Below are 13,383 nucleotides of genomic sequence, written 5' to 3'. Positions count from 1 at the left end.
GTTGTTTTTGTTTAAGGTAAGGCAGAGATGCAGAGACAGGCTTTTTGAGACTTCGGGTATACATTCAAATGAAGGTGCTGTCAGGGAGAGAAACTGAAGGTAAGTTTAAGGTATTGACGAAACAAAATAAGGAGATTATGAGGGGTTGTAAAGGGAACACTCAGGTTAACCTTTTGATAGGGTGAGGAAGAAGGGTAGGATAGAGTTTACAGGTAGGGAAGCTGAAAGTTGGGGGCATTTATGTTTTAATAGCAAGGTGTGTGTGTGTGTGCGCGCACGCGTCGATTAGTGACAGGGTTTTACAATGACCTTGCAGATAATAGAGGTTAGGTAGGATTTGAGGAACGATAATTTAGAATGTTACTCTGTATGGAGTCTTACTGGAAGCTGACATGGAATATATGAAGCATTTCCAATTAACGCTGAGGGCTAAGCTGAAATTGGCAGCAATAAATTGTTAGTAGTAGTAGGGTAATGCGGTTGTGAGATTTTCTCTACAGGGTTCAGCTGCCTATGCAAAGAAGCAGAGAATTTGGATGATTTCATTATTGTCTGCTGCTTGGTCCATATTGAACTCTTCTTTGAGATTAAAATCTTGTTTCTTTGCCTTGTTCTAGCACGAGCTTTCAGACGGGGATCTGGATCTGGATCTTGTTGGTGAAGATGAAGTAAATCACCTCGATGGCAGCAGTTCCTCTGCCAGCTCCACAGCAACAAGTAACACGGAGGAAAATGACATTGATGAGGAAACGATGTGAGTGTTGCACAGTAACCCCCATTATAAAACACCCGAGTGACAGGTATTAGAAGCATATTAATAACTAGGGCTAAAAGTGGGGACAGTTAGCGTTATTTTGATAATCTTTATAAATAAAGGGTCTTGAAGGAAAGCCTTAAATTATTTTCTACTTTCTCATCTCTGGGTTCCAAACTGAGTTAATTTTGGTTTTAATTTTTAATTTTGCAATTATTTCATATTTAAGAAAAGTTGCAAAAATGTTAACCAAAAGTTCCCCTATTTAAAAAACTGCTCATATTGTTTCCACAAATGTTCATATTTTGCTTTGTTACGTCTCTCTTTTTTTTCATCTCTCACTATGTAATTTTTTGTGAGACATTTGTGTGCACTTTTCATTATATACTTCCTAAAAACAAGTATGGTTCCTGTGTAACTATAGTACAGTTATCAAAATCAGGCAGTTAACATTGCTGTAATACTGTAATCTGACCTTTTATAAATTTTGCCAGTGATGTCCTTTGGTTTAGGATCTAATGCAGGATCACATGTTGCACATGTTGCTTTCAGTTAAGTCTCTTTTAAGTCTTCCCTAATCTGGGTCACCCAGTCTTTTTTTTCTTTCTTTTTTTAATTTGTTTTTTATGACTTCAACACTCTTGAGAAGTAGAGAGCAGGCATTTTGTAGAAGGTTGTACAATTTGCGTAGCCTGATGTTTCCTCATGATTAGATTGAGCCTATACACTTTTGGGAGGAATACTACAGAATTGGTGGTATAGCCTTTTTAGTACTTCATATGAGGGGGAAGTGAAGGGCCTCTGTCTTCAGCCTATACCATTAGGGTTGATTAATTTAGATGCCAGGTTAAGGTAATTTCTCTGCAATTATGACTTTTCCCTTTGTAATTAATAAATATCTAGTGGAGACATATTTTGAGACTGTAAACATTTTTCTCATTGTACTTTTAATTAATTTTAACATCCTTTGGTGATCCTAGCTTGGGAAAGATTACTGTGTTGATTGCCAAATGATGATTCTGTTATTAATTCTGCATTTATTAATTGGAATTCTACTTTAAGGAAGAGCTTTTTCATCTGCCGCATTAATTAGTTGATTACTATCATTAATATGGATTCATGGATTCTTATATTAAAAGGCTTAACCCATTTACTATTATGATTTATTACTCAGATTGTCCAAGACATAGCCAGTGGGAGCCTGTTAGAGAGCTAACTCCCTGTGTCTTTTTGAGATTTCCTCACTATTTTTTAAGCATTTTCTTATTTTCTGGCACTATTAAGACATTCCAGGTTCACCTTGTACTTTACCTGTTCCAGCCCTGGCATCAGCCATTTGACAAAAGTAAGGTGAGAGTTTTAATTCCTTATTTGACCTTGCTTCATTCCCACAAATTACCTCAAAATAAATTGTTTTCACTTAATGTACCCTTTAGCATATGTGGCAAATTGTCTAAGAGGGTTAATTAGTGAAAATGCAAAGCCTAAGTACCCTTAAGTCTCCAAATCAGAAATAATTTTTATAGTGATACTTCTAGACATTTAAAATAGAGCTCAATGGAATTAACATGAAACATTCTTTTAGATGGTGATTTTGTAGTTTAATTCACCTTGCTAATAGGTGGATTAAATTTGTAGTGCTATCTAAATTACTTTGTGTTTTTAAGATTTTTAAATTTTATTTATTTCAGAGAAAGGGGAAGGGAGGGAGAAAGAAAGGGAGAGAAACATCAGTGTGCAGGAGATTCGGTTGCCTCTCACGTGCCCTCACCTGGGGACCTGGACCACAACCTAGGCATGCACGCTGACTGGGAATGGAACCAGCACCCTCTCAGTTCTCAGGCCAGCACTCAGTCCTCTGAGCCACACCAGCCAGGGCTGAATTACTTTGTATTTGACTGTCTGGTCTCTTGACTTTTTCAAGGTGGTTTGAAGGCAGTTGGATTTTACATAAAACTTGACTCACAACTTTTCATTAGATTGACTTTTTAATCCTTTTTCTAATAGAAGGTGTTTGATTATATTCTATATATACACCTCTACAATAATATCTTGATTCAGACTATTTTGTATAATTTCAGAGAAATAGCACAGTTAATCATGAGCTATTTTGAGTACTTAGGGAATCAAAGTATTAGATCTTAGAAAGTAAGATTGGTTTCTTTATAGATGATGAAAAATAGGCATAAAGTTTGTTTGGCTAATGATTATTACAAATAGCTTTTACTTAACTAAAACACATTAAGTAGGCCTTTTTTTCTCTTCTTTCTACTCTTTTTTTACTTTCTCCTTCCTTGATCTTTCTGCAATAGTACTACATATTTTATTCCTGCTGTTTATTTTTTTCTTTTCATTTTTAAATAATTATAAATTTACATGCAGTTGTAAAAAAGACGATAGAGATCCCATATATCCTCTACCCAGTTTTCCCCAATAGGAAATGACATCTTGTAAAACCATAGCACCATATCACAGCCAGGGCACTGATATCGGATGGTCGAGATACAGAACATTTCCCTCATCACAGGGACCCCTCTTCTTAGGCCCTTCTATCCTGCACCCACTGCCCCCCTACTTCAGTAAATCCCCATTTACCCCCCACCACAAACCCTCATGGGTTCCTGTGTTCCCCATTTCTGCAATATTATCAAAAGAATATCAGTGGAATCACAAACTTTAGGAATTGGCTTTTTTCACATTACATAGTCCTCTGGAGATTCATTCAGGCTGTTGATGGGCTGTTTCCTTCAGTGCTGAGTAGTAGTCTGTATTGTGGCTGCACCACAGTTTGTTCAGCCATTCACTGGTAAAGGCCATCAGGATTGTTTCCATTTTTTAGTTATTATGAATTAAGCTACTATAAGCATTCATGTAACAGGTTTTTTTATATGAACATAAATCTCCATTTCTCCCAAGATAAATGCAACTGCCATATTGTATGGTAATTGAATGTTTGTACTGTTTTGCAATTCCTGTGAACAATGTGTGAGTGATCCACTTTCTCTGACTCCTCACCAGCATCTAGTGTTGTGACTAGTATTTATTTTAGCCATTCTGATAGGTGTTTAGTGATACCTCATTGTGGTTTTAATATGCATTCCCATAATGGCTAATAATGTTGAACATCTTTTCATCTGCTTGATTTGCCATCTGTGTATTCTTGGTGAAATTTTCGTTAGTGTCTTTTGCTTGTTTCCTAATTGGGTATTTTTAATTGTTGAGATTTTTAATTATGGTAGAATACATATAACATAAAATGTACTATCATAACCTTTTTTTAAAAAAGAAGTTTATGTAAACAACAAGACATTTGATTTGAAGGGAAAACTATCTGGGATTCGTTTCTTTTTATTTATCTTTTTTTTAATTGTATTTTTTCCATTACTATTTAACCCCCTTATAACCCTCACCCCCTGTGATCACCGCACTGTCATCCATGTCTGTGAGTCCTTTTTCCTTTTTGTGCAACCCCTCCACCCCCTATCCTCCCCACCTCCAGTAGCTGTCATCCTGCTCTCTATCCATGAGTCCGTCTCTATTTTGCTTTTTCAGTTTGTTCATTAGATTCCACATGTAAGTGAAATCATATTTGTCTCTCTCTGGTTGGCTTATTTCACTTGGCATAATGTTCTCCAGGTCTCTCCGTGCTGTCACAAAGGGGAAAATTTTTCTTTTTCATGGCCGAGTAGTCTTCCATTGTGTAAATGACCCATGGTTGCTTGATCCACTCACCTACTGATGGATACTTGGGCTGCTTCCATATCTTGGTGATTGTAAATAACACTGCAATGAACATTTGCAGTGTTATGTTTATGGTTGCTTATGTTCTTTTGAATTTATGTTTTTGGTATCTTTGGATATATTCCCAGAAGTGGGATCACTGGGTCAAAATGTACCAGCCAGGGTGGATTTTTGGATTTTAAACTAATTTCACGTAGCTGGGATAAATCTCACTTTGCTGTGGTGTGTAATTATCTTTATGTTTTGCTGGATTTCGTTTGAGAGCCTTTTTTAATGCTCTTAATGGTGTTACACATTTCTTTATGGCTGTTTTACAGCCTGCTTCTCCCCCAGGAAAAAACTTTGAGCAGCAGCTCTGAAGCTGAAATGAGTACAAAGGTGTGCAAATTTCTCCCACTTAGCAGTTCAGCCAGGATGGGATAGGGGAATTAGGGACTGTAGCCTTAAATCTTTTCAGATTGTCTTCTCAGGCCTGGGGCCTCTGCTCTATGAATGAATTGGGGCAAGGGCGATCTAGGCCCCAGCATTCTCAGCATGCTTGCCGCTGACTTGGGAGGGGAGGAAGGAGGAGAGAGGTCTTGGTTCAGGGACGAAAGATTCACTGTTCTCACCAGATTTTACTACATTTTATTGAGATGTTTTCCATTTGCTCTGTGCTCTTAGAACTCTATTGCCAGAGTCTTTAAACGGTTGTTTTCAAACTAACTTTCACCAATGTCATTGGAGAGCAGGTCTGAAAAGCTTTTCATGGTATCAAGCTTGGAGGGGATTTTGAGACTTCTTTAAATACCCCAAACTAGCATTGATTAGTGCTGTTCCATATAGTACTTTGTCATTTAAAGTAAAAATAAAGTAATAGTGTTTTTTGGTATGAGAGACTTTGTGAGGACTTTGATAGGCAATAACACTATGTTTTATGAAATAATAATTTAAGAAAATAGTATATACAGTAATTTGAGCATCTTTTTTAACCTTAAAATGTATCTTAAGCTAATTTACTGCCATTAAGTTACAAATTCTATAAAGCTGTAATCTCTTCTGCTTTACAGTGGTTCTCAGGTTTCTCTTAAAAATTAAATGTTGCAAACTATCTTGGTATTTTTTAAAGGTAATTTGACTATTAATACTACCTAGACATGTAATAAGGACAAAAGTCTTTTTCTTGTGTTTAAAAATATGCTGTGCGTAGCACAGGAGAAAGCTATGCACTATTGTTAAAAATTCAGTGAAGTGTGACAAATAAATGTTAATTATACTCTGTGGGAATAATGAATTTTATGTATTCTTAGGTCTGGAGAAAATGATGTGGAATACAACAACATGGAATTGGAAGAGGGAGAACTCATGGAAGATGCAGCAGCTGCGGGACCTCCAGGTACAGAGGCCAAGCCCACAAGCCACTCTGTCTTCTCTTTGCTCTCTTCTGACTGTATCATATCTTCATATGTGGCAGCCACGCTCTATATGGCTCGTGGTGTTGGAAGTGCTGTATTTTCTGTAAGGACTTTAGAGTATATTACTAAGGTATTTAAAACCATAATAATAGCTAATATTTGATATGTGTTCTTATGTACCAGGCACTGTGCAAAAAGCACTTTGTGTACCTTATCTCATTTATGTATAAAATTCTGTGAGTTTTTAGGCTACTGTCTTTCAAAACAGCCCCTCATATGGGTTCCTTGTATCATTATTGCTCCCTTTCGTTCTATTACCACAGCAGGAGTTCAGAATGAGTTTTTTCCTTTCATACTAGTGTCTGATCATGTCACTTCTCTACTTAAAAACCCTTTATTGGATTCCATTTACTTATAAGATAAAGTCCAAATCAATCAATACAGTACACTGGCCCTTTATGTGCTAGCTTCTGCTCGTTTCTTTAGCCTTACCCCTCTCACACTCCTCTGCACCATTTTTCAGCGTAACAAATGTGCCATGGTATCTCTCACATCTTTGCTTCCCAACATGTTTTTTCTACTCTAGCTTTTATTTTATTTCTTCCTGGAAGTCTTCCTAGACTGCTTGCCTTGAGTGTCATTTCTGTTGTCTCAGGTTAACCCATTACAGCCTATTTAACTTAATATAAGGGGGGGGGGCCCTCTCCAAAAAAATTGAATTATCTTTTGGAGGGTGAGCCCCTTGCAGCACAGGCTTTCCCCGCTAGGGGAGTGTTCTAGGAACCCATCTGTGTCAGGGTGCCAGCTGGAGTTGTTACAGGCTACGTTCCGCTTCCATGATTTTTTTTTTTTTTTATTTGAAGACTGAATGCATTTGCCCATTTCCTGGGTCATTTTTGAGTGTACCTGCCCACACCACACTTGAGTGTTTAGCAGTTTTCACCAAAAACAACATGACCCCCATGCCCCACCCTCCCTATTCTTCCAGTCTTGTCCCAAGTGACCTTTTTTGGTTTCCCTGGATGAAAAAGTCCTCAAAGGGAAACATTTTGCCAAAGTGGAAGAGGTGAAAAAAAAATGGCAGAAGGTCTAAAAGGCATCAAAATCAACAAGTTCAAAAACTGTTTTGAGCAGTGGAAAAAACATGTGCATCAAATGGAGAGTATTTTGAAGGTGACTGAAGTTTAAACATGTAAGAAAAAATACACAATTTCTTATAAATAAATTCCAGGGTGCTTTGGGCTCCCCCCTCATATTGAACATTTCTAATTGCTTATTTAACTGCCCATTTTGTCTTTCACCTCTGTACTTCATGAAGCCAAGATAACATGCACCTTCATTTTGTATTCCTAGCACTTAGCAAACAGTATTATAGGGATCATTTAATATATTTTATATGTGTTAAGTAAATATACTTTATTACTAAGTTTTTAATGTAATTTTCAAGGTTTTAAATAGTACCGAAAAATTTAGAGGCTGTCGTATTATAAAATAGTGTACTGAGTCAAGTTTACTGAAAATATTTCAGCTTTTTTTTTTAAAGTTAAACTTGTGATTTCCTCTCTTAAACTATGTTCTGGGTAACTTCTTGTATATAACATTTTTAGATACCCTGGGTAAACTAGAGGTTATATTTTTCAATTAATTTATTCATTCATTCACCAAATATTTACTGAACACTTAACTGGAATTGGATACTGTTTTATTCTCTGGAGCTATAGTATTGAATAAAAACTACTCCTGTTTTCATGGACCTTATGTTCTGTAATTCTGAAATTACAATTTATTTGTTCAAGAAATAATTTTTTGAGTACTTATTCTAGGTGCGGAGGATACAATCGTGAATCAAGCAGTTAATTTTTATTTTGTGCTTTTGGGAATTTTATACATTTGGTAGGCATTTTTGAAATTCTTCCCTATTCCAGAATTTCTGGAAAATACAATGAAAAAGACTCAAGTAATTTATAATCTAAAGATGAAAAGATACTCGAACAACATAGGTAACTTGAAAACAGCGCACATATAAAAGTGTTTCTTTATACTTGTATATCGCTCTTCATGGAGTGTAACTCTCCACCCTTTACTGTAAGCTACACTTGGTGGCTTGCTTCCAGATAGGACAGTGTAGAAAGGGAGGGGGACAGCGACCAACTATGTTAGAGAAATCTGGCCAGCGTTACTTCAACCGGGTTATCAAATTCAGTGTCATCAGTGTTGTCATGTTGATAGCATGTACCCTTGATAGGATGTGTTGAGAAGGGCACCTTATATCTGTCATCATCCCAAAAACCCATAAGCACAATCTGACCATGAGAAAAACACCAGATAAACCCCAGTTTAGGGACATTCTATGAAATAGCTGACCAGGATTCATGAAAATTGTCAAGGTCATGAAAAGCAAGAAAAATCTGAGAAACTGTCACAGATCAGAGGAACGAACCTAAGGAGAAATGATCGACTAGATGTGATTTGATATTTTGGTTGGGTCCCTGGAGCTCAAGGACATTGGGGAAAAATTAATGAAATGTGAATAAAGTTTGGAATTTAGTTAATAACATTAATATTGGTTTATTGTCATAAATATACCATAGTAATGAAAGATGTTATAAGTAGGGAAACTGGGTACAGGATTTATAGAAATGCTGTATTATCTTTGCACTTTTTCTATAAATCTAAAACTATGCTAAAATAAAACATAAGTAAAAACAAGCTAGATTAGGGGAGAGTTGAGCCTGAATGTGGAATGTATTGTCATTATGTGTTAATTATGGAAGGCCCATTTCAAACCTATTAAATATTTTGGAACCACCTGTCATCTAAAGAATCATGTCAGTTAAGATGTTAAGTTGTTCATTACACAGGAAAAGATCTTTCTTATGTAGAAGCTAGGTATAAGGTAAAATTCTTTTATTTTACAGGCGGTATTAAATAAGATCATGGCTTGAAAGAAGTGATTTAGTGATTAAGGTGGCCACATTTCCATAAAAATTGCATTGTTTATTCAGTTGTATTCATTTAGTTACAAGAGAACTTACCCTTAAATCTGTGCTGAAAATGTTGTAAGTATTGTTCTAATCTGGAACATGAGCAAGTTGAATGAGCTGGGTAGGAAAAATCTGTTCTGTATTTGCTGGCCATATGTAATTTATGAAACATTTTAATAATACTTCTTAGTTGAGAACTCATAGGTTCTGACTGTGTAACATACTTGTAAAACAATTTGACATTATGTAAGGTTATTACTGAAAACATTTGTTATTTCAGGTTAGGAATTTTTAAGGTCACCTGTTCCACAAATATTAATGAATACCCACTAGGCATCAGCCATTGTGTTGTTCATTGAGATTATAAGATGAATGAGCATCACTTTTCCTAAATGAGAAACCAGCACTAGTCATTGTAAAACTTTGTGACTGTGAATATAGATAGATACAGGGGGGTGGCACCAAAAAAATGGAATAAAGAGCTAATTGGGAATTGGTGCAAAAAGGTTTCAGAAAGGTACTGATGCTTGATCTTGCTTTTGAAAGATAAGCAAATAGTTCCTTTGGAGAGCATGAAAATCAATGAGATAAGATAACAAAGGCATTCTGGACAGAATATGCAGCATTGTTCCTTTTAGGAACTTCAGATAACTGAGACTTTAGTTTTATATGGGGTTGGGTCAGTGTTAGATTGGTAGGCAGGAACAAGGTCACGTAATGGAAAGTTTTATTTGCCAGGCTAAGGAGTTTGGAGTTTATTCAGTGGAACCACTACAGGTCTTTAAAAAGGAATGTGATCAGATTTGGTTACATAGTGGAAGATGAATTAAAGGTGAATGAGATAAAATTAGTTAGAAACTTCTGAAATATTACAGGAGGGAAAATTATGAGAGCCTAAAATAAGGCAATACCAGGATGGGTAGAGAAGGACAAACCTTCTGAGATATGCTAGACTCTAGGACTTGGAGTCGAACTGGATGGGTTGGAGTTAGTGAAGATCTGCAGATGATTCCTTAAGGCTTCTAGGTTAGGCTGTGCCATTATTCAAGATAGTCCAGGAGCAGAAGATAAATATATTCTATTTGATCTGTGTTGATTTTGAGAGACTGGTGGGACACCCAGGTAGGTGTCTATCTTGAGGTCCCATCTATCTAACTTAGAAGAGTTAGAAGATCTCTTACAAGATCTGCTTAGAAGATCTCAGATCTCAGGCGTGAGTCTGGTCTAGAACTATATGTTGATTTTTTCTTTAACACCAAACATCATTATTTTTTGAATCGGAATAAATGAGTTAAAAATATCCCAAAGACTCGTCCATAATACATAAGGAACTTTTACAAGTCCTTCAGAAGAAGATAGACAACCCCATGGGGGGAGGGGGGGAAGGGCGAAAGACTAGAATAGACACTTCACAAAGGCTGCTCAGGCAGCCAAAGCATTTTAAAAGGTACATGGCCTCTTTCTTTGGAAAAAATGTAAATTGTATGTCCCAGGGGGATCTCATAAATTTACATATCCTACTGGAGTTTGTTGAGCTAAGCTCCTTGGATGGGTAGATTAATATTTTCATCATATGTAGGAAATTTTCAGCAATTTTTCTTCAAGTATTGTTTCTCTTCTTCCATTATGTGTATGCTGGCATACTTGATGGGGTACCACAAGTATCTAAGACTGTTTATTTTCTTCGTTCCTTTTGTGAGGAAATGCCAAATAAAAACCACCACTTACACCCACTATAATAGCTAATATTTTAAAAACTGACAATACTAAATGTTGAAAGCATGTGGAGAGATAGAAACTCTCATAGCCTGCTGGGTAGGACTGGAAATTGATATCACCACTTTGGAAAGTTCTTGGGCAGTAGGGTGCTGAAGCTGAACATACACATACCTGTGCTCTACTATTTCCAACAGAAATGTGAGCCGTTCCCATTGTCTTTTTTTAAGATTTTATTATTTATGTTTGGAGAGAGGGGAAGAGAAGGAGAGAAACATCAATGTGTGGTTGCCTCTCGTGCGCTTCCCCCCCCAACCCCCCACTGGGGACCTGGCCTGCAACCCAGGCATGTGCCCTGACTAGGAATCGAACTGGTGACCCCTTAGTTCTCAGACCAGTACTCAGTCCCCTGAGTCACACCAGCCAGGGTGCCACTTTGTTTTTACAAGAATATTTAGAGCAGCAGTGTTCCTTTTTAGGTGTTGTGTGGGTGTGTTTAATTTAAGAAAAAATGTAATTGACAACAAAATAAGGGATGTGAAAAAGTAGAGCAGACAACTGGGAAGCTAGTTTGGGAGTAGACTGTGTAGGACCTTGAATGTCATGATAATCCATATAGGTGCTGAAATACAATCAAGAAGTAATTCATTATATTGTAGCAGGATTAATCTGTCTTGGCTCAGGAAGGGAGGGACCTGTAACTGATCCATTTGCTTTGTTATGAGGTGTTTTATATTTTTTTTCTTCCTGTGCTTCAAGAGCAGTTATCTGCTTATCATTTTCAGTAGCTTTATTCTTTGTAGCCAAAAGCAACCCAAATTTTTTCCCAGTAGAATAACGAAATTGGATATATTCATATCCTAGAATGCTGCATAGCAGTATAGATGAATCTCATAAACCTAATGTTGAATAAAGAAGCAGGATATAAGAGTATGTCCATACTTTATCATTACATTTATATAAATTTCAAAAACAGGCAAAAATAATCTATGGTATTTAACTCAGAATGGAGATTACTTTTGGGAAGGAAGGATAATGAGCAATGTAAGGAGGTGTGGGGGAGGTTTTGAGGTGCTAGTACTTTGGGAACATTCATGAGGCCGTGTACTTAGGTTTTAGACACACACACACGCCCCCACACCCCACAGTGATGGCTGTGTTAGCTCCCGGAGAGGGAAACTGTAAGTAGATGCTAAAGTGTTTGATGCCTGTGGATGAACACCATAGTGAGTAGAAAGGATGGGATCATGGAGAAGAGAGAGTGGCCACATGGGGCAGAAGCCACACAGGAAAGGGGTTTCTGCTCTTTGGTGAGAGTAATGGCCTGGAAGGGTAGAGAGGAACAGGAGACTGCTAACACTCCTCTCTGTACTAAGGGTTCATTGAACACAGACAACTTCTGTTTTTAAAGAACCAGGTATCATCGCATTCGATACCATACAGTGGGCTGCTGGCCTTATTTTCATACTACTCAGAATCACCTCAGTAGCTTTTTGGAAAAAGGTCCTGGATCCCGTCCCAGTGTTCTCATTCAGTGCAATGGGAGTGGAGCCTGGGAATCTGTAATTTTAACAACTCCTCACTGATATGTAGCCTGATTTGGCAGGGAAAAGTGTTAAGAAACAGTTTCATGGCAGAAGGGGTAGTTTTCTGCCAATTTTAACAGGAGTTCCAGAGAGTCCAGAAGCTGGGAAGAAAAATTGGTAATGGAATGATAATCCTTAGAAGAGGAAGAAGCAGGAGAAGGTGAAGTCATGAGGATGCAACTGTAGATGAAGAACATATTAGTAAATAATTAGCCTGAAGCTTCTGAATAATTGAACTCCTAAGGTGTGTTATTTTTACATTACCTACTTAAGACTTTTCTTCAGGTAACATTTTTAAATGTTGTGTTTCTTTAGAATATATTTAAATTGCTTTAATAAAAGTCAGTTCTAACTAATATTCTCATGCTTTTTGCTAGGCGTTATAGTTAGGCACTAGAGAAAAGTCAGGTGGTTTCCTTGGCTTCAAGCTTAGTCCAGTATAGGTGATGTAAGTACAACAAGCTTGAAGAAAGTCTACCGAACTGTCATGAGTCTGTACAGTTTGCTGTCCCAAGACCTGGAGAAGATGCTTGTTTTGGTGTGCAGCCTGGGATCTGCTGTACCATGGGATTTCCTTCCAGGGCTCTGGGTGAGGTTAGGGCTGCTCCTGAATTCTGGATAGCAGCGAGGCCGGTGCCTAGTCACTGTGCTTGTGTCCACCTCTCTGGCCGTCCGGTTTCTTCTCTGTGCTTCTCATCAGGAAAACTAACTAAGAGAGAGGTCCATGGACAGGTATTCAAGCATTAACCAGTTTAAATTTTCTTTTAAGTGAACTTAAATTCCTACACATACATAGCATGTGTTTTCTGTATCTATTTCTTTTGCAGGTGGTAACCATGGCTATGTGGGTGCCAGTAGCAGAATGTCAAGAAGAGCACATTTATGCTCTGCTGCTACCAGCAGTTTATTAGACATTGATCCTTTCATTTTAATACATTTATTGGACCTAAAGGACCGGAGCAGTATGGAAAATCTATGGGGCTTACAGCCTCGCCCACCTGCTTCATTGTTGCAGCCCACAGGTACAATATTAACAGTGGTTTCCACTTTTTTGTGGTTCCCCAAAAGAACTCTTGAATTTTAATCCAAGTATATCAAGTGACTGTTGGGATATATTTATAGTATACCTCTGTAGCAAATTGATATTTCCTTGTTAACCAAATTAATTTTTTGTTATTGTTCAAAGGTGTTTTGTGCAAAAAATGTCA

At 37.3% G+C, this 13,383-nt stretch overlaps 1 protein-coding gene across 2 annotated transcripts in view; it reads left to right on the top strand.

Moving 5' to 3' along the window:
- The window catches only part of TRIM37 (tripartite motif containing 37), a 91,942-nt gene that overhangs the window by 52,480 nt on the left and 26,079 nt on the right, over positions 1-13,383 (top strand). For both annotated transcript variants that reach the window (XM_054585490.1, XM_054585489.1), the window contains exons 16-18: positions 618-754; positions 5,785-5,870; positions 13,003-13,197. In XM_054585490.1, coding sequence (XP_054441465.1) covers positions 618-754; positions 5,785-5,870; positions 13,003-13,197 — 418 coding nt within the window. The remainder of the gene's footprint in view (positions 1-617; positions 755-5,784; positions 5,871-13,002; positions 13,198-13,383) is intronic.

Source organism: Pteronotus mesoamericanus, unplaced genomic scaffold (genome assembly GCF_021234165.1).
Source record: "Pteronotus mesoamericanus isolate MK-2021 breed Mesoamerican mustached bat unplaced genomic scaffold, CSHL_Meso_final contig_84, whole genome shotgun sequence".
In the NCBI taxonomy this organism is placed as follows: domain Eukaryota; kingdom Metazoa; phylum Chordata; class Mammalia; order Chiroptera; family Mormoopidae; genus Pteronotus; species Pteronotus mesoamericanus.
The sequence above is the reverse complement of the archived record's forward strand: the minus strand, read 5'-3'. Positions and strand labels throughout refer to the sequence as shown.